The sequence below is a fragment of the Pelodiscus sinensis genome, chromosome 2, assembly GCF_052426305.1.
Source record: "Pelodiscus sinensis isolate ZL-2025 chromosome 2, ASM5242630v1, whole genome shotgun sequence".
NCBI classification, from domain to species: Eukaryota; Metazoa; Chordata; order Testudines; family Trionychidae; genus Pelodiscus; species Pelodiscus sinensis.
In genome coordinates this window covers 169,718,129-169,740,127 of record NC_143053.1, presented here as the reverse complement: position 1 = coordinate 169,740,127, position 21,999 = coordinate 169,718,129, and the positions used below count along the sequence as shown (strand labels likewise).

Below are 21,999 nucleotides of genomic sequence, written 5' to 3'. Positions count from 1 at the left end.
CCTAATGAAGTCCCCAGTGCAAATGAAGTGTTCCCTTCTCTGCCACTGGATTTCCATTTGACTAAGGTGTCCCAGCTGGCACTAGGTGATACCTTGTGCTCTTCTTTGTGCCAACAGCGGGAACTGAGCCCCCAATTTTGATACTTTTGCTTGTGGTCACCAAGCTAGTGAAAAAGTGACAATTTTGCCACCAGCAGATGGGAGCTGTATAGACCAGGCCAGTTGTAATTCACAAGAGTTTTACAGCTTTTCAGACTGAATGATATGGTGGACTCTAACCTCAGAGGCCCAACTGAATTTTACTGTATATTTTTATTACCTACGAATGGCACAAAATACATCACACCTAATGTTTTATCTCCTCATACTTACCATATAGATACCCTCTGTCAATATTACAGCTTTGTTGTGTCATTGTTCATCTTTTCAGGGCATGCTTTATGGGTATCGCCTTGATTCTCTCTCTTTCTCTATGTAGTGGCACCAAATCACACTGGGGTATGTGAAACTGCATCTCATCAGCCCTGCCTTCAGGTCCTTACTCGGGCAATATTCTCACTGACTACATTGTTGGTTTGTCTGAGCAAAAACCTGAAAAAAATCAGGCCTCAGATCTACACACTGGGTGAAACCCTGGGCTCAATGGATGGATGACTTCAGTGGGGCCAGGATTTCACCTCAGAACTGAATGTTGGTTTTCTTGGTGAAATTGGTTAGATTCTCGCAGGAGCTTGCTGTGCTTTATTCACAACAGGCTGATTCCTGGCCAGGTTAAAATCAGTGGGAGTTTTGCCATGTCCTTTAAAGGACCCACATTTCATCCAATTCACCTAGTAAGCGGCACTGGAGTACATGAGCTGAATTATGTATAATTTGGTTTACTTCTTTTAATTTGTAGCTACCTCATCCCTGAATTCCCAGCTTCAGCAACTTCAGCATCTTCAACAGCTCCAGCATCAACAGCAGCAGCAACAAGGGCAACAGCAGCAGCAGCAGCAAACAAGCCAGCAGCAGCAACAAGTGCAACAGACACAACAAGCCCAACAATCGCAGCCACCACCGCAGCCGCAGCCGCCACAGCCGCCACAACAGCAGAACCAAACACAGCCCCAGAACCAGAGCCAACAACCGCCAGCCCAGCAGTCCTCAAACTCCCCTCAGAAACCCAACCAGTCACCGGGACATGGCCTTCCATCTCCACTCACTTCTCCAAATCCACTGCAGGTACGATGGTCCCTGACAAGTAAAAATCTTGACTCTAGCAACAAATAGTAAATTTCACTCCTCTGGAAGGCAGCAATCCATTCACTGCAGGGAAAATAAAATGAACCCTGCATGTTCTAAGCATACATGCTGATCAGTGTCAGCTAATTTGAATCAATCCTTTCTGTGCATGTTGCTTTAAGCCAAAAGCCTGTAACTTGGGAAACTGGAGAAACAGAACAAGTGAAATTCCTAGACTGTTTGCTTCTGAAGGGTAAATATTATCTCTTGCTCCAGAAACAAACATCATAAGCGCTCAGGTGAACAGGACAAATTCTCCTCTAGTGTAACTCCACTGGGTTTGTGGATATTACATCAGGAATCAATTTGGCCCACCAATTGTACCATCTGCTATTTTTCTGAAAGTAGCCAGTTAGTTATTATGCTCCTGAAATTAATCATTATTGTACATTAAGAATTGTGCTGTCAACATAATTGTTCAGCATGCTTTAGATTCCAATAGTTCCAAAAAGCTTCGAAGCAGAGGGGATGAAAGATATCCTTTGTCTCATCTTCACATTTTATTGTTAGTCTTATGAAAAAATACAAGCTATATTAAAGCAATATTGATAATTCTATGGCAGACTATAAATCCAAGGTTAGTTCCATCTTTAACTACTCACCTCACCGTTAATGTCTGAAATGCTGGGAGCAATAATAGTTACAGTGACTGGTGACTCTTTTTTTGTTTTGCATAATGCCTTTTTTAGACACATGGGTAGACCTAACTGTGTCTACTAATACAGACTATGTGCGCCTCACCCTTCTCTCAGCTACTCTGGTTGTACATTGGTGTAACTCCATTAAATAAAGTAGAGTTAAACCAGGGCGAAAGGAGAATCATGCCCACAGCACTTAATGATCATATAGAGAGTGTTATTGTGCATCATTTTTAGAAGTGTTAGAAGATGAATATGCAGTACTGCAGACAGAGGGCTATATAAAAAGACACAAGAATTGATGTTTGGGAGTTAAAACCAAAGACATGCAAATTAGAAATAAGACACAAATGTTAATGGTAAGGGGAAATTAATTAATGGGACAATTGACCAAAGGTTGTGATGGATTCTCCATCTCTTGATGTCATCAGATTAAGATTTGGATACCATTTCAGAAGAGATGCTTTAGCCAAACTCATTATTGGACTCTACATAGGAGCAACTGGGTGAAATTTAATACACCGTGTCATAGTGGAGCTCAGACTAGAATCTAAGGGTCCCTTTAAAATGTATGAATATCAGCTAGTGTGTGCGAAAATTTTAAACAGACCTCTACATCTTTACCTTCTGGGGAACGAGAACTCACACTAACTTCAATAGTGCAGGAACAAACCCTATGTGCCTAAATATTGCATTGTAATATATATAGTTTGCTGCTATTTGGAAATCCCTCCCATTTGTAGAGCTCAGGGTATGTCTACACTACCCCGCTAGTTCGAACTAGCGGGGTAATGTATGCATACCGAACTTGCTAATGAAGCCCAGGATTTGAATTTCCCGGGCTTCATTAGCATAAAGCCGGCACCGCCATTTTTAAAAGCCGGCTAGTGCGAACCCCGTGCCACGTGGCTACACGCGACACGGACTAGCTAGTTCGGATTAGGCTACAGATAGTTCGGAATGGCTACGTAGTTCGAACTATCTAGCCCATGCCGCGTGTAGCCGCGCGGCACGGGGTTCGCACTAGCCGGCTTTTAAAAATGGCGGCGCCGGCTTTATGCTAATGAAGCCCGGGAAATTCAAATCCCGGGCTTCATTAGCAAGTTCGGTATGCATACATTACCCTGCTAGTTCGAACTAGCGGGGTAGTGTAGACATACCCTCACTGACATAATAGGCTTACAAATCCATCAAGATCCCATTGGGTACTTTATAATTAATTAGATTGATGACTTGAAAAGGTATTGCTGGATATTACAACTTTGTTCAAAATATTTCTTCAGAAGAAAAAAGTATATACAGTAAAACTCCAATAGTCCAGCATCCAATAGTCCGGCACTCCTGATAGTCCGGCATCAAAATGGCAAGAGCCTAGTGAGTGAGCTTCGGCAAAAAATGAGTCACAAGGTAACAGCGGCAGCAGCTGAACTGAGCAAAAAGGGTAAAAAAGGCTTTAAAAAACCAAAACATTACAGTATACTGTATACAGTATGTACAATAAAAAGGGTTAAGAACACTTTATATACAGTATGTAATGTATACAATATATATATAACCGGTTTATAGTACCTCCTGACAGTCCGGCATATTTGATAATCCGGCACCACCTAGGTCTCATAGGTTCCGGATTATCAGAAGTCTACTGAAGCTGTATTTTAGCTAGAGGCTGGTGAAGAAGCAGTGCTCAAATCCTGATTAGGGTTGGGCATGATGGGACCAAAGTCTTGCAAGCAGTCCCACAAAGTTTTGTTTAAAAAGAAAAAACGGCTTCTCAAGATCAATCATTCTTACTTGAATTTCATCATCTTGGATCCAAATCCCACAAGAGAAGTTTTGACTGTACACACAACTTTGACTATAAATGCACAAAGGGAGATATCTGGAGTAAAGAAGAGTTGTTTTTATACATCCATTTCTAAGAGTAGAACTTCAAACAACAGCTAGAAATACAGCCGCAAAAGTTTTGGTTTGCTTTATTTTATAAACTTTGCTATTCCTCTTTTAATGCTTTGTCCAAACGATGGTTTCACCTTGGATCTTTAACTCTATATTAGCTTAACAATTTTAAAATGTTTTTTACACAATTAACAAAATTGGTTTAAATGAGACATTGGCCTGTCCAATCATGTCATTGAAGCTAAACTACGCTGTGAGCCATTTTTGCAGCAAAGCATAATGCTCCTAGAGCTCCTATTGGGTACTGTGTTAAGGGCTACTTAGTGCACAGTCCATCATGTTAGAGAGTGCTCTGGGACTCTTTAATATGCAGATTATTGACACATGGAGCCAGAAATAGCTCCAAAGGAGTTGCTGTTACATTTTATTGTCTCAGTGCAGCTGTCATGCCTGCGCACTAAATACATTTTTATATGCTACTAAAAATGTCTGTTAAATAGTTGCTTTGGAAGTTATCATGCATTTGGTCTTCTAAACAAAAAAAACTATTTTTTAAAAAATTCTGTTTGTTAATTTCCAAAGTATCTCAAATACAGCTGAGCCAAACCCAGGCTGTTTCAATCTAGGAGCCTTCACATTTTGTGTGGGCTTGTATTTCAGTTCCTCAGATTCAAACCCACTTGCCAGAGTGCTGGCTGCAGGTCAGACAGATCCAAAACTGTGAAGGCTGTATTTTCCAGCTCTAGTAAAGAGGAATCCAAATCCTTATGTCCTTCTGAGATTTCCATTAGGTAGGAGTAAGATGTGATGAGAACAGTTTAACAGATGACATTATCGAGTCAGAATTATTATAATTATTATCATATTATCCTTGAATTAGCCCTGATACAGGGCTACATGAGGCAAACTGAGGTGGCCGCCTCAGGTGCCAGACTATGGGGGAGTGCCACTAGGACCCAGAGAATTGAGACCTTTCAAAGTTTTGGCCCAAGCGAGTAGGCATGGGGGCGTCATTTGAGCTCCCCGCCTCAGGTGCCAAAATGTTCTGGCCCAGCCATGCCCTGATGTGACCTTGAATCTTAAACTGAGCCTAATTTGGATCTGAACACTCCCTCCTAGGTTCATCTCTGATCAAAAGCACAGCCCAATATGACTGCAAAGTTTTAGCATAACACAGTCATTTTTTTACTTGGCGGAGTACCAAAAAGTATGTCACAGCAGGAACTTCTCTTTGCGTGAGATACTTATATTGTCCACATTACCACTGTATTTGAGCACCTTGCAATCTTTAATGTAATTATCCTCACAACAGGGAACATTTTATAGATGGTGAATAGAGGCACAGAGAATCGTGACTTGTCTGAGGAAACACCAGAAGACTATAGTGAAGCACAGCAGAACTGTACTTGGATCTCCTCAGTTATAGGGCAGAATCCTAACCACCTGCCTTACTCTGTCTGTCTGTCTCTCTCTCTCTCTCTCTCTCTCTCTCTCTTGAATTCTTTAAGTTTAAACATAGCTGACCCATTCTTTTTTATTTCAATGTGTTTTTAATTAATTGTGTGTAGTGGTATCATGGTAACATATAGATGGTATCATAAGAAGTGAATTGTGCCCACGAAAGCTCATGATACCATCTACATGTTTTGTTAGTCTTTAAGGTGCTATGATAACTTCAGTAGGACTACTGGCATACTTAATTAGACATGTGTTTAATATGGTCTAGTCCAGGGGTGGGCAAAGGGGCATCTGCAGTCTGGGTGTGGTCTGCCCAGCAAGTGGATCCGGCCCATGGACGCACTACCACTCCCCTGCCTCCCAGGCCAATCAGGGTCTGGGGATGGGGAGGGGCGGCGCGTGAAGTCTTTCACTTCCTGCGCCCAACCTGCAAGCACCACACCACCCTTACAGGGTGGAGGCAGGGAGCTAGAGACTTTATGAGCTTCTCCTGCCCCCAAGCCCTGATTGGCCTGAGTGCGGGGAGCATGCAAAGTCTCCTCCTGTCCTGCAAGGGATGCATGGTGCTTAGAGTGAAAGTGCCATGCGCTCCTTGCACGGCAGGAGCAGAGAGCATGTGAAGTCTTCTCCCACCCTGCAAGGGGGCGGGTGCCTAGAGAGAGCTGCCAGCTGGCAGTTCTCTCTAGGTGGGGGAGTGTGGGGACAAAGACTTCACATGCTACCCTACCTCCAAGCCAATCAGGGTCCGTGGGAGGGGGAGCACAGAAGTGCCCTGGCCCTGCCCCTTCCTCCAGAGGTCCTGCCTCTTCCAGGGTGGCCCAGGTCCACTTCAAAAATTAGTGAAGTGCCCCCCTCCCCATCTAAAATTATTTCCCACCCCTGATGTAGTCTAATAATGATAAACTCCTTTTCATTAAGCAGAGTTTAATCTTTCAAGTCCCAATCTATCTGTCTCATCTGCAAAGATGAACCTTTACTCCTGTCTCAAAGGTGTAGCCGTGTTAGTCTGTTTCTATAAAAACAGCGTAGAGAAAAGAAGAAGTGGGTTTTGCCCACAAAAGCTCATGCTACACAGGACTACTCGTTGTTTTACCCCTGTATGGATCAGTTTCAGGATTGTATCCAAAGTTTTTTGTACAAAGCAACTAGCAATAGCATACAGAATATAGTTGACATTATCTTATATATCTATGTTATAATAGATGCTTAGATTGTATGTTTGCCTGCTTGTATTTCTGGTACTTTAACTTAAATATCGACCTGGAACAAAATTCAAAGATATTATAGCCTCTGAGGTAATGATTTTTATGAACTAGAATGAAATGGTTTTTTTGTTTGAGGAATATTAAGGGAATAAAGATCAACTAAGTTAAAATTTGACAGCTTAAATTTCATTTCTGAATTCTTGATTTTTCATGTGGGTTTTATCCTCTTACATTATTCAGGATCTGTCTGAGAGATATTAGTTTAGAACAATGCAACCTCAAAAGATTGTCATGGAAAGCCAGTAATTCAGAAGGATGATTGTGTTTGTTTCAAAAACTCTGAAGGATAACAACAATTATATCTTGAAATGTACAGATGCTGTCATGTCTTCAGAAAGAAAATTAAATGAAAGTGACTTGCTTAGGTATACCTGGGCGAGGTGCTTTCTCTGGCTGATCAGAAATTAATAACACTGATACACTGCACACAGGCTAAAATTCTCAGCATGATTCTTGTCAGATTGCTCTGTAATATTGCACTATAATTCTATTGCTATCCTTCATTCAATTCAGTAGACTGGATTGCATTTACCAAAAAATATTTTTATCGGGTCTTATTATTTTATAATAGTATGGGAAAAATTCTAGTTTTGGTTATTCCACTTCCTGGTTCCGGTTCTGCCCTGACAAGTTAATAGAGCTGAGAATGAAACAGAGTTGAATGAGGTCCATCACTAGTCTTAAAAGGATAATATGTCAGATGAGAATTGCTAGAGTGAAGCTGCATTCAACCTCACCCTTGTAAATCCTAGACACACCTCTTTTACTCAGACTGGAAGGTGAGGTAATTGATGAAGGAGAGCAGAGTCTTCTGCCCTAAATACCTGAAGTCAGATTCCAGTTGCTTTGTACCAATTTACTAGCACAAAGGACCCAGAACAGGGAAGTGAATCTAGCTTCTTTGGGACATCCTGGGTACATCTACACTGCACGCTTATTTCGAAATAAGCTATTCTGGAACAGTCGTTCTGAAATAGCTTATTTTGAAATAGCACCACATCTACACTTCAAGGAAGCCTCAAAATTAGTCTGAGACAGACTTCCCTAATGTAGACGTGCTATCTCGATTTAGAGCCCCAGGAGGCGCTGGGGAGGAATAACTTAGAATGGACCTGGGGAGGGGCTATTTCGATATAGCAGAAGTGGAGCATCTACACGTCTCATTTTGAAATAGCTATTTCGGAATAGGTGTTATTCCTCATAGAATGAAGTTTACAGATTTTGGAATAAGCCATCCATTATTTCGAAATTATTTCAAAATAATGGAATGGCTGTGCAGACGCTCACACTGTTATTTTGAAATAACGCTAGATATCTCGAAATAATGGGGCAGTGTAGATGCTCCCATGAAAGACCTCTATAAAATTATGGGAAGCTTGAAATAATTATAGTTTTGATCCTGAATGGTCTCTGCTAATAAAAGAGAAATTATGCCCGTTTTTGAGAGGATACAAAGCTGAAATTTATAAACAGCCAGCTCTTAATGGGCAAATCCTGAGGATTTGCTATTCCATGAATATTTTTGGAGCTGTCAGGTCTTCATCATGTGCACTATAAATTCAGGTTAGTGAAAGATTAAGTAGTCCACTATCAGTTTGGCTTCATCTTGACTGCAGATGTTTATATCTGGTCCCAAAGACAAGGCAAGCTACTTGTTGACACTGATCAGAGGGGAAAGTAAGCGAATGCGCCCTGGTGCACAGCTCCACCAAGAGTTGTCTGAGCTGTGGCAAAAGCCAGCAGGGAGCTATTTAAAGAGCTAGCAGGGAGCTGGGTTGCAATAGGACAGTACCTATAAGAAATTTTAAGTTATTTTCACCTCTGGCACTGACCCATGTGTTCAAGCGTTATGGATCAGTTGAGCCTATCCATACCTATATCCCCAAAATAAGATCCTCACTGTAGATGGAGAAGGATCCCAACTAATTTCCACTGCTCTACTCATGGGCAAATTTGACAGGCAAACAGGAAATCCCCTATGGAGGTCCCAACTGTAAAATTATTCTGACCCTATTCAGAACTCGGAGGAAAACTTTCTGTCATAGAAGCCTACATGCAGTAACTAAAGCTGAAGAAGGAAGATGATAGGTAAAAATAAATAAAAAGGGGTGGGAGATAAAAAAAAAAGTGGGGGGAGGAGGAAGGGGTGAATGACAACAAAAGCCCTCCAAATAAAAGCAAACCCTAGGCTGGCAAAAGCAAAGTCTTCTTCAGATTAAATTTTCATGCTAATCTTAAATAATGTATTTGGCACCTCGATATTTTTATAACAAAGAAAGAGAGTCAGAAAGACTGAAAAACTCAGCTATAAATGAGGGAGAGTATGTACACAAATGCCTGAGGCTCCAACAGGCAAAAAAATAAAAATAAAAAACAAAAAAGTATTCACAGGTTAGTTTCTCATTAAAAAAAAAGCACTCAATTCAACATTTACTGACATTTCCAGGAATTTATTACAAATCTTTGAGATCCAGGAGGAACAACAAAGTTTATATTGCTTTGAGAGAGGCAGGGAAAATAATTAATTTACAGAGGATGTAGTTATTGCCCTGTCTTTCTGTCTGTCCACATTTCTGGTTCTCAAATTGTTGTATACTCCATTCATATACTCCAGGTTAGTTAAGATCTGGATTCTAATGCTCATAATCGTATCACCTTACTTGCTGGCTAGCTTCATTGACATTAATTGAATCACTTCCAGAATAGGGCACTACTTAATGGGAGCGATGGTGGCAGAATCTGGCCCCACGTGATTGCAGCTTGATAGAACACTATTTTGTAAAGATAAATAGTGAAGCAACCACAGAAGATGTGAACCACTCTTCTAAATATGATTGTGCACTGGATGAGCTGATCTTTCCAAGTCCCTTTCAGTCCTATGATTCTGTGATTCTTCACTTTTAGTACTGATTAGAAGTGAGATAGTGAAGCTAGCTTTACCGTGCAAGAGGCAACAGAGATATCAACAGAGAGTTTTAACATGAATGAATTTGTCAAATGATGCAGCAATCAGAAACGGGGCTCCAAAAACTGACAAAGTTTTTGCTTTTTGCATTCAAATAATAGTAGCTGGCCTTGTCCATGTTAAATGTAATTAATTAGCCGTACCTTGCTAAAAATGATTTTTTTCCCCACATCCAACAGGTATCATCCACTGCCATTTACAAACACAAACTTTGAAAGTTTGCTGCTAATATATACAATACTGTACTCATTCCAAATAGCTAAGATCATGTCATTGTTTCACAGAGCTGCTTTTTCTGCTAAACAGTATGCTCAGCTGAAGCACTGTTCCTGAGAATTCTGATCAAATTGAAATGTGTGTGTGTGTACCAGGTTCTCATCTGGTGCCAATGGAGCTATGCTATTTTCACCAGCTGAGATCCAGCTCCATGTCTCAGAACCTCTACTGAACAAATTTCTTGTCATTGATGTGCACATACACACTCATAGCCTCTTAAACCCACCCCCATGAGCAACATAGGTTATACCAGTCTAAGTGGCAGTGTACACATCGCCTCATTCTTGGCTAACAAGAACTAACTGAAGAAGGAGCCCAACTGGACAGAGGCAGACTGAGCTTGTATAGAGTCAGGAAGTTGACAGCAGAAAAGGGCTACAGGGAGAGAGTTTGCAGTTGCCATCTGGGCACAAAAATATGTGTAAGAGGAGACTAAATGGAGGAGAACAAAAGCTCTGGGAATAAGGTTTACCCAGAAGAGTTATGTAGAAGAAAGCCTGTGGAAGACAGACTAGGAAGAAGCCCAGGGAAAGAGCAGCAAGAACTGAGACTATATAGATCTTAATTGTTAACTGTAGGGTCCTTTGGCTAGTACTCAGAGTAGCAGGTGGAGCTGGGTTCCCTTACCAGCTGCTGGAAAAATAGCATCGGACTGATGAAGGTAGCACCCAGGTAGTTGATTTGGAGAGTCTCAAATAACCCTGATGGGGAAATCTATAAAGTGACCTGGCTTGAGGGCTGCATCACAAAGAGAGCTGTGACTCCAAAAGCTCAAGAGGAGTTGCAGCACAATCAAATCTGCTAATCCCCAAATGCAGCCATAAGGAGGCATCTCCAGTGGTGCATGAACTCCATTATGCTATCCCTTTTGGTCAAGTTGCCAGATTGAGAGATTTGGAGAGGAGGTCCTGCATTCACAAGGAAGTGAGCTGCCCCTCCAGAAAGGCTGCACTGCAGCACTACCCTCCACCTCAGTGTACAAATCCTTGCTCTCCAGTGATGCTGTCAAAGAGGAAGCCAACTTGAGTGAGGAAGTGTCATGCCCCCTTCCCCATGCTGGCACAATAAATGCAGAAGTGGGGGCCCGCAAAAGTACCCCAAAACCTTATCTTTCCAGGCTTTGGTAAAAAAACTTCCCCCCAAAATCTTAACAACCTAGATTTTGGGGATAAAAACTCCACTGCCACCACCCAAATAATAATAAGGAAACCAGGGAGAGACTACTTGGGAAATCTCAGCCCCCAAAGTAAAAACCAGGACACCAAAATTAACCAATATCAGGTTAATAAAAGAAAAGAGAAAGAACTTTTATTATCACCACAATATTCCTGTTTCAAGCATACTAACTAGATGGAAAAGTAACAAAGTAACATGCTCATGGAGGGGAAACTCACTATGGGTTCAAACTTAGTTGCAAAAGAGAGAAAAACCCATTTTAAATGCACAGACATCAGATCCTATTTCCCAAACCATAAAACAATAAAACCTAACAGATTTATCTAAACTTTACCCTACTTACAGAAGCGTGAAGAGTCTTTTCTTGGAGGGAGACATTCTGTCTGTCTCTCTCAGTAGCTAGAGAGAAACTGCCCATGACAAAAAAGAGAGAAACCAAACATTCCTTTTTCCTAGTTTGAAATTCCTACCTGCATTCCTATTGGCTGAATCTACCTGGCTTAGGTAAGGGACATAGTTAACTCCTTAGTCCGCAGGCTGCTGGCTAACCCTCATGATCATGACAGGAAGCTATATAGGTTTGATTCGACTGCTAATAAAAACACGGACAAAATTCCCCTGACGCTAAATGCAGGAGTGCAAGATCGACCCCTTTATTTGTAACCAGTTTGGTTCTCTTAAATATTTTTAGCGTATTTGAGATTCCCAGTTGGGGCTCTGATTATTACAGCCCTATGTGGAAACAGCATTTTTTTTTTTTTTTGGTCTTTACCAATGGATAGGTAGGCTATGTCTAGACTGCAGGCTTCTTTCGAAAGAGCGCATCTAGACTGCACGTGGAACTTTCGAAAGAGCGGCTTGCTTTTTCGAAAGAAAGCATCCAGTGAGTCTGGATGCTCTCTTTTGAAGAAGCCCTATTTACATTGAAGAACGCCTTCTTTCGAAAGAGGAACTTTCGAAAGAAGGCGTTCTTCCTCATGAAATGAGGTTTACTGCCATCGAAAGAAAAGCCGCGTTCTTTCGATTTAATTTCGAAAGAACGCGGCTTGAGTCTGGACGCAGGGGAAGTTTTTTCGAAAAAAGGCTACTTTTTTCGAAAAAAACCCTGAGTCTGCACACAGCCGTAGGGATCAGCAACATACCACAGCTCAGGTTTCTGCAACAAAAAGTACATTGATGCCAAAAGAAGCACGATTGTGGGTCCTCTTCTCTTCACAGCTGGCTTCCTCCTCCCAGAAGCTCACTACTATTTTGGTAGTTGAAGCACTCGATCATCACATTGTAAGGCTGCTGAATGCTGTATTTAAACAGAACAAAGAGAAGTTTACGAGTTTTGAAAAGGAATATATAAGAGAATGTCTTCATTCCCTAAGGAGAGCTCCTTTCAGTTGGAGCACTGGCTACCTGGTCCATCCAACTATACTCTGCAGGTGTTGCTATTTTCAGAAGCACAGAGAGCATCAGTCTCTGACTCACATTTAAAGTGAAAGAAATTAATCTTCAAGCCAAACACCTGGCATTATTAACACCCCAGAGGCTGAGTCTAATATAGGAAACCATTTCCTGGAGAATTCTTGAAAGCAGGGGAAAGGAGAGATGGTTTGCCCAGCAATTCCTGGGTTCTGAAAAGAGAGTACTTAATAAATTCCCTAAAGCAACTAGAGTATTTAGTAAACTGCAGGGGGAGAAAAAAGCAAAATAATCCCCAAGGCAAATTTTGGAAGTGATCCATATCCCGCGAAGTCTTAAATTTCCAGAGCCTCTCTAAGTGGTAGAATGGCTATTTTTGTTTATGGCACAGCAAGCCTCAGGGATCCCAGTGATAGAAAAATCAACATAGCCCTGCCATGTTCTTTTGTAGGCAATGAAACTCTCTCTTTGTTGTTAATGTATTAGTCTTATGTCACCTGCTTTTCATCACTGGGTCAAAAACATTAATCGGAACCTGCAAGTGTCCCAGAACCAGTGGCTGATGCCCTGTATTTTTCACCCAGCCCCTGGATTCTTTAGGTGACCATCTTTTATAATATTGTCCTTACAAAAGAATCCAGGGACAGAAAACCAAAGACCCAAGGAACAATGTGACTTGAAAGCGCCCAATGAGCAATATGCTAGCTGACTACATGCAAGAAACCTCTTTCCAGTCTGACACCTGGAAAGAGAAGTGTTTTTATATAAAATATTAGGTAATAACATCACTTTATAAAAGGGGCCATGGAATAAAGTCACTTGAAATAGCCAAGTCAGCTCTTGATGCACATTTATTAGAGACAAACTAGAGATGTCACAGTCATGGGAAAAACTAAAGGACACAGAGTAGAGATTAGAACTATGGTTTTCAAAACTCCTAAACGATGTAGCAGCCCAAGTGCCATAGAAACCTGACCTATTCAGTCACTTAGATGGTTTTGAAAGTCCCATTTTAGATAATGAACAATGGGTTGCCTCCAGTTCTAGTACTTCTGTGGTTCCATGAACTAAAGAAACTGCATAAAAATGTAGGAACATTTTCATTATTATTTATATAATGCCCTACAGATTTGAGGATATCATAAGCATTCTAATTATGGATTTCACATAAGATTTTTCCCAAAAAACAAAGAACCTCATCCTATGAATGCTAAATGCCTTCAATTCCCATTCAGCAAATAACACCTTATAGAACTGGGCCAAAAAAACCCACTTTCTTCTGTTTCGGGAGTTAACTGAAATGGCCAGGAAACTCTGGCTATGTCTACACTGCAGAGTTTTTGCACAAAAACTACTGGTTTTGTGCAAAACTTTGCAGAGTGTCCACACTACAAGTGTGTTTTTGTGAAAGAAAAAGTACGGTAGATTATCAGAAGACAGGGCTTTCTTGCATCCATGACAGCATCCATGGCAGTGTGGATGCTCCCTTGTGCAAAAGCATCCATGGCAGTGTGGATGCTCCCTTGTGCAAAAGCACATCTCTTGCGCAAAAGCACATGACAGTATGGACGTGCTCGGGCACAAGAAGCCTGCTGTGTAGTCTCTCAGTTTTTCTAGCCTTGTGAAAAAATATTTCCTTTTATGTGGAGATGCATAGCAGGGGTGCTGGAGCAATTTGTATAGTGGGCATTCTGAAATCCATTGAACTAAACTGTAAACCTTGGATCTGAGAAAACCATTGCATGCCAGGGATTGCAATAGCATCCCTAGCATCTCTAGTTCCAGCATCTGTGACATGTAGATCACGTGAAAACAGGCAAATGGTTTGGAATTTTCTGAGTAACTCACTGAGTCTAACTGGAAAACAATACCCTGTGGATGTCATATAATTGAAGCTTCATCTTTTCCTTAAAATGTTTGCTTGGCTTTCAGGTGTGCCATAAAGAAAAAAGCAAATCACTCTGCTCTGGCCTTTTAAAAGTTTAAAACTAACTCTTTTCAGCAGCACTGCACAAATCTCACCAAGTGTCCACCTGTGGATTCTCTTGGCAGCTGCAGTGGATTCAAAGAAGGATGAATGTTAAAAAAAAAAAAGTCCTTTTTTTTTTAAGCTGGAATGTTTTGAGAGAGTGACTAAGCACAGCCCTGAAGATTATGAAATTTGCTTAAGTGTTAATGGGTTGATTGCTGAGTTAGAGTCTGCCGTCTTTACTGGGAATTGATTGACTGGTGCTGCAGGTCTTCACACTTGACGCTCGGCTTTGACGCGAAAATTCTGCCAAGTCTTTTACTCTGAAATTTATCTTAATTAGATCTGAAAGACCTGCCACAGCAGAATAGTCACACCGATTAAAATGAAAAACAGGAGAAATTACTGATCAAATTAATCATAATGTCGGGTTACAGCTGTAGGTCTGATGTAATTTGCCACTCCAGTGAGTTACATCAGCCCAGGCACTGGAAAAAGAGCTGGCTTTACGCTGATCCGTAACACCAGCCAGCTTCGGGCAGCCCATCAGGACGCTTATTCTATTCGTTCTTTTGGCTTAGTCTGACCTTAGTACTGCAACTCGAAACAAATAAGGCAAAAAGAAATTTTCTTTTATCTGAGTGGTTGCACTGGAAAGGTGAGCTGTATGAATCTTACTTGTTACATTTTTTTCTCCCTTCCTCCGCCCTTCTACTTTCATTTGAAGTAACCAACAATTGATTACATGTAGAATGAAAAATCAAAAGATCAGAGGACACGACCTAAGGCTGCAGCCAGGAAAAGAGTCCTTTTAAAAGCTCCAACTGAAAGTATAGCTGTTAAACCAAGGACAAGTTAAATAAATGGATATAAGGCAACATGTGAGAGAAGGGGAGTCCTGGCAGATAATAAATCAATAATCATATTTGACATCTCCCAGATCTAGATGATTTTAAGATTTATTTTTAAATCATTTACTTGCCATATACTGCTTTGGTGTTATACAACAGGTAAAAATAATTAAATAATCAGAGACCAACTCCTGGTTCCATTAAAGTCAAAGGAATCATTGGGTAAGATCTGACTCCATCTGAACCTCTTTAATCTGGAAATCAGGTTTATCATCTCTCAGGAGAATGCCTTCTTCCATCAGGTTTCTAGCATCCTTGAGGTCAGCACTGCTTGAACAATTTTTAAAACAATGCATATTGCAGTATTTCCGCATTTTTGCTTCTGATCTCAGCCAGAAGCATGGAGTAAAGAAGTATGCATCAATTAAAAAAAGGGAATGGGGGAGGAGAAAGAAAAGAGAAGCTGAACATCAGAAAAATGTCAGGCCTAGGCTGAGTTGTGAGTAAAGAGAGAATTTACTTAGAAAGTGAATGTAAGGCTTATGAAAAATTAAGTCCTTCCAATAAGGTTCAGTCTTGACCTACAGTTACTCTGCAGATTGCGTGGTAGTATTATATTATGACTAATATGACCATGCACCTCACTTTTATATATTGGATAACCAAGTGTGCAAGACTTATTTAGGATACCTAAAACATTTTGGGGTTTTTAATTAATCAGTTAAAACATCGGGGGGCTATATTTGTTCAAGATTTATTGCACTAGTCTACTGAGTAGAATTTGGTGTTTTTGCCTAGAATAAACAGTCCCATGGAACAAGTGTTCAGTGAGATGAATAGTGTTTGGAATGAAGAGAAAAGCACAGATGCTATCAAAGTTGTTATTTTCCTCAAAGTGACTGTTAGTGACATTTGTTCATGATAAATTCATGTATAACACTAACTTGCTAGAAAAAGTACTCCACTCAAGGAAATATGTAATTATATCAGAAGGTGGTAGTTGTGACACTGCTACACAATTTAAAATGTATTTTTTTCTTCTGTATGATTATTTCATGACCCTAAAAATGTTGCCACCAAATATGCCAATTTTTACTTTTGCGAGCATGATCACTTAAAACTGGTCAGGAATTTTCTGTCACAACGTTGTTGTTGTTGTTTTTTAATGAAAAATGCAGTTTACATATAATCAAAACTTTCCAAAGGAAATGTTATGATTTTACATCAGGAAAATCAGAACAACACATTTAATTTTAGGTCAACCTGAAGCGAAATATTTCAGTTTGTCAAACAGAACCAAAATATTTTTGAGTCAATTCAACATTTAACAGCGTCTGCCTAAGAGAGCTGTGGTTCAGGGGCTTCATGCCTCCATTCTTTCCTGTGAACTAGGTGCCTTAACTGGACTACATGATGCATTGTGGTTTCCTCTCTGACTGAGCAGCATGATGCATTATGGGAAATGTAGTCTGGCCAGGGAGCTCTGCCAGAGGGAAGAATTACTTCATGAGGTACCTGAATTACAGTTCACATGAAGCTCATCACCAGTATAGGCAGTTTACCATCAAACTGACTCAAAGAACAATGTTTTGATTCAGTTCACACACTGAAACGAAACCTTTTACTTTGGGAATGCAGTAGCATTTTGCTTTGATAGAAAATCTTGAAACAAATTATTTTGACATTTCCTGATTGAAAATTTTCAGAACTTTTTGTTTTGTGAAACCTTTTGATAATACACATTTTCATCCCAATTGCAATTGTAAAACTACCTGAATTTCCCACGGGAAGAGAATTTCTCATTTCACCCAGCTCTAATGGTAATAGTAGATATGGCCAAATGGCTAGTAGGGACTCAGATTGGGGGAAAAAATTACATTTGTGACAAGAATTAAGCTTTGAAGCCAAAATTCCAGAAATGAAAGATTAAGTGCATTAAACCTCTGCACTAGATAGCAATGTTGCACAATGTTTTTGACTGTTGAAACCATTGAACTAGTAAGGAGGGAAGGAAGTTTCAGGGTTTGTTGGTTTTGGGTTTTTTTGTTTTGTTTTGTTTTGTTTAAACTTTAAATGGCTTGTGTTTAGCTCACTGTTGCAAAGTCATTGCACACTCAAAACAGGTGTCAGAGAAGCAGTTAGGCTCAGGAGAGCCAAATAGTTTTCAAAATGCAGGTAATCCAGAGTGCCAAAATGATTCCAGCACTGGTGGCTCAGTAACAGCAAAGAATTTGCCAGCAAAGGAGTTCCATGCATTTCCTTCTCCCTGATGGCTGTCAGTTTAGTCCCCTCTGTAGCTGACTTTCCTTCTTTTTTAAGGAGTGATCCTGCTTCTATTTAACTCAGGTGGAGTTTTCCTGTGGCTTTTAGATGGATCAGAACTAGGCTCCATGTGACATTATGAAATAAAAATCTAACCATTGGAATTATACATCATCCTACCCACAAAACTTGTTCTCAATATAATCACTTTGGGTATGTCTACACTACAGAGTTTTGTTGGAAAAACTTGAGGAACATCCACACTGCAATTGCGTTCTTCCGCAAGAAAATCAAAAGAACAGAGGGATTTTCCCAGCATTGGTAATCCTCATTCTACAAGGAAGAAGTCTTTTTGTGAAAGGGCTCTTCCGCAAAAAGTCGTGTGTGGACAGGGAAGAGGGAGTTCTTTTGGAAGAAGAGGAAAGAGGAAAGAGCATAGGTGTCCTGGTGGTCATTCCGCCCATAGCAATCACAGCTTACATGCAAGAGAGCATCCATTCAGTCTGGATGCTCTCTTTCGAAAAAGCAGATCACTTTTTTGATGCATTTTTGCAGTATGGACTCTCTCTTTCAGAAGAAGTTTTTTCAGAAGATCTCTTCTGAAAAAAGCTTCTTCCGAAAGAAGCCTGTAGTCTAGACATGAGTTTACAATATTTGCAATACAAGTAAAAGCAATACAAAACCCACAAAACGACAGAAAACAAATCCATTCTAAAATCATTAATGATTCTCCTCAAAGAAGTCTGGGGTGGTGAATGTGTTATAGGAAAATCATAGGTATTTAAAGTTTACAATTATGAATGGCAATAACAATCATATATCCTATGGATCCAGTGCCACACTTTTTGTGACTAAAGGCTACAGGAGTGGGACGTTTGTTTCTGCTGCACAGATTATGAATTAAATGTGGTTTCACTCTATTCTCATTATCAATTGATATTTTAAAGGAAACATTTTGTTGTAGAGGTAACATTTTAAAACTATTATATACAGGGAGGCAATGTGGTCTAGAAAATAGGACAATGGAGCAGCCAGCAAGATACCTTTGTTGTATTCCCAGTTGTGCTACTGACCTGTTAAGAGACCTTGTGCAAGTCATTTCACCTGTCTCTGCCCCCTGATTTTGTCTGATTGTCTATTTGTCTGATCTATTTAGAATCTGGAAACTCTTCTAAAACTAGAGTCTCCTACAATGTGTTGGTGCAATGCAATAGGATCTTGAACTCAGTTGGTTCCTATAGGCATTATTGTAATACAAATCATACTCCTGCTATAAAAAGCTAGAAAATTCAGCAGAATAGTCTTGTAGGTCCAATCCTGCACCCTCTGACATTTTGCCACTGCTTTCAAAGGAAAGAAAATCAGGCCCCCCTTTTCCTTTCACGTATGAATATGTTGAAGTTTCTGTCAGTAGCTGATCAGTGTGCTGTCGGGTGCTCTAATGAAAGGTTTCCCTAAAGTTAATTTTCCTACTCATAATACAATAACCAAATTTGCTTTAACACTTGAAAAAATCCATCCATACTAAAGAGAATCAGTTGCTTAATCCTAAAATTAAAGGTTATTGCATGCAACAGAAAATAATTACATGCTCAAAGTATGGAAAAAAGAAAACTTTTTTAATATGTAGGTATTTGTATAATTAAAGACTAATCAAGCATGAAGGCTGCTGACTAAACCAGAAAATGAGATTGTTGGCAAGCAATATTGTAATGTAAATGCCATTTTTGTTTAAGTACTAAAAAGCTGGAGGAATGATATCCTGAACAGATTAAAAGCAAACAGCATTGATAATAAATATTTATCAGATTTGAAATGCAACACAGAGAGATTTTTATATTTTACATGCAAGATTAATTTATGTTGAAATATTCACTCGCTTTTCAAAGGGTGTTAACACCTTCACTTTAAAAATTCTTGAAAATGCAATTAGTCACTAGGAAGAGCAGCAACTTTTTAGGACTCAGTCCCGTAGACCTTTCTCCGATAAGTAATCCTTAAGCTATTGAAGGCAATGGAATCACTCATTTGAGTAAGGGTTTCTAGGATCAAACCCTTTGGGGCTGTACAGTCAGAATTGCAGTCGTCTTGAGTCACAATTGTTTCAAAACCTTACCATTTTTTAAAGGATCAAAAGAGTGTTCTAACTTAAACTCATGTAATGGGATTGACTGAGTGTATACTTACAGTCAGACATTGTGCCAGTGTAAACAAATATGTTTGTTTTAGAGAACTGTTTTAGTTAAATCAGTGCATCCTCTTTTTTAGGATGCTTTTAAACCAAAATCCGGGGGGAGGTGCTCTCATTTAACTAAATCAAATTAGAAACCAGTTTGGTTACAGTGGTGCCGCCTAAATCTCAACCTGAAGTGGACATATATATATGTTACCATGGTACAGAACAATGCAGTGAGAAGTCAAGAATATGGGCAACAGTTCTGGCCATATCGCCACCCTTTCTCCCTTCACTGAATTATTTTCATGGTTAATGGATCACTCCGTGTGATGGATGACAGAATGGTGATGGGTAGCAGCATGGCGAAGGGATACAGAATCAGGTCCTGAGCAAGGCCAGAATTTGCTACAGTGGAATCCAATTTAAAACATCCTTTGACCTCAGAGAGAGCACATTCAATCCCCATAGTGACAAGATCTGATTAGACAACTGACCTTAAGGTAATGATGGCCTTTGCATTAGATCAACTCCTTTTTGTGTCAGTGTTATGAACTTGCATATGTAAGCTGCTGTTCTTTCAGTGTTCATTTGCCATTTAAAATGAGAACTCTCTCACTTGATTATGACTGAGATCCATGGACACTGACAAAGAGGTTCAGAAAACTAACCAGAGGGAATTTTTGTAAAGTCTTATGTAACATTATGAAATGTTGCTCTGTCCTTGTATACTTCCATGATATCTTTTGGGACAGAGGCATATGGGCAAATTAGAATCTCTAACTAGAAGCCTAAAGCTAGCCTCTTAAATAAATGACCTAAATTTCAAAAGGGCTAAACACTGAGCAAGTCCACTGACTTCAGTGACACCTGCTGGGCACTTGACACTTTTAAAAATCAGGTGACTTATTAAAGAATCTCTGCATGGACTTAGGCGTCAGAACTTTAGCCTACTATTTTTTTTAAATCTTGGCATTTGCTATCAATGTCACAGAGAACAAAGATTGGTCTGTAACTTCCAAAATTAGAAGTAATTCAAATAGATTTATGTAACACCATGTGTGTGTTTGCATTACTAAGGCTTTAACTACACATAAAAGTTATACTGTTTTTACTACAAAGAATAGTTCAGCTATGCTACTCTTCTAGTGAGGATGCAGTTATATTAGTATAAAGATGTTTGATACCGGTATGGTTCTTCCCATAAACTAGTCACCTTACTGATGTAACTGCAGCCCACGAGATGTGTGTGTGTGCACGCGCGTGTGTGTGAAATGGCATCCCAACTGAAATTGATTTACTGGGACAAAATCTGTGTGTAGACCATATCTGACATCTGTAAGAGGAGAAAGCTTGATGGACCCAGTAAAATACATTCAGATTTTATTGTCAGAACCCTATACCTGAGTGATAACATGATAGCCTTTTGGCTTGCTGCTGGAAATTTTTATTTAATATAATTTTCCCCTAATGTGGTAGCAATATGTACTGATTTTCTGAAGATTAATGAGCATGTCAAAGATGTGACAGTTCACTAAATGTTCTTTAACTTTCTCCATAACACACTCCTGGATCAAGTCCATGACAGAAGATGATTTTACTCATAATCTTTGGGAGAAGGCTTCCCACAGTTTGCCAAGAAGAACATGGTGAAATGCAAATTCTTTAGAGATCAAATCACATACTTTCAGAGGTCATTAAACTACAGTGCTTTGAAACAGAAGCAGATATCTCTGTGTAACATCCTACAGTTCCACAGGTCAAAAGGAAAATGGAGTCAGCAGAAAGAGAGCCAGTCATATACAGAAAGAACAATTATTTACAAAATAAAAAATGAGGATAGCTACCAGAAGCGTCAGCCTATTCATCTGATATACCTTTGTTATGCCTATTATGAATTAGCCACTGCATACTTACCTGTTTCAGAGCAATTTTGTCTCTCATAACACCTTTGTAAATGAATTCATCACAGATCTACAGCTGCAAAAGGATCTACAGCTACAAAAGCCTCTACCGACAAAAGGATTGAGAAAAGCTATGCAAAATGCAGAGTATATTTTGCATAGCTTTTTTCAAAAAAGGCTATGCAAAATATAATCTGCATTTTGCATAGCTTTTCTCAATCCTTTTGTCGGTAGAGGCTTTTCCGACATTTGGCCCATCTAGACTGGGCCAAATGTTGGGAAAAAAACCTCTTCTAAAAGCCCCCTTATTCCTCATAGAACAACGAACACAGGGACTTCCGAAAGAGCACATTTGCTCTTCAGGAAAAAAAACGGAAGAGCAAACGCATCCCTGGATGTAGACTAGCTGTATGAAATGTAGAAGTATTGCCTGCCTTGCTTTACACTCTTTGGAAAAACATGTTGGGCATAT

The 21,999-nt window shown here is 39.9% G+C and overlaps 1 protein-coding gene across 2 annotated transcripts in view; it reads left to right on the top strand.

Annotated features, from left to right (window-relative positions):
• POU6F2 (POU class 6 homeobox 2) overlaps positions 1–21,999 on the top strand; it is a 402,341-nt gene that overhangs the window by 288,340 nt on the left and 92,002 nt on the right. For both annotated transcript variants that reach the window (XM_075921733.2, XM_075921734.2), the window contains exon 5: positions 899–1,224. In XM_075921733.2, the coding sequence (XP_075777848.2) occupies positions 899–1,224 (326 nt within the window). The remainder of the gene's footprint in view (positions 1–898; positions 1,225–21,999) is intronic.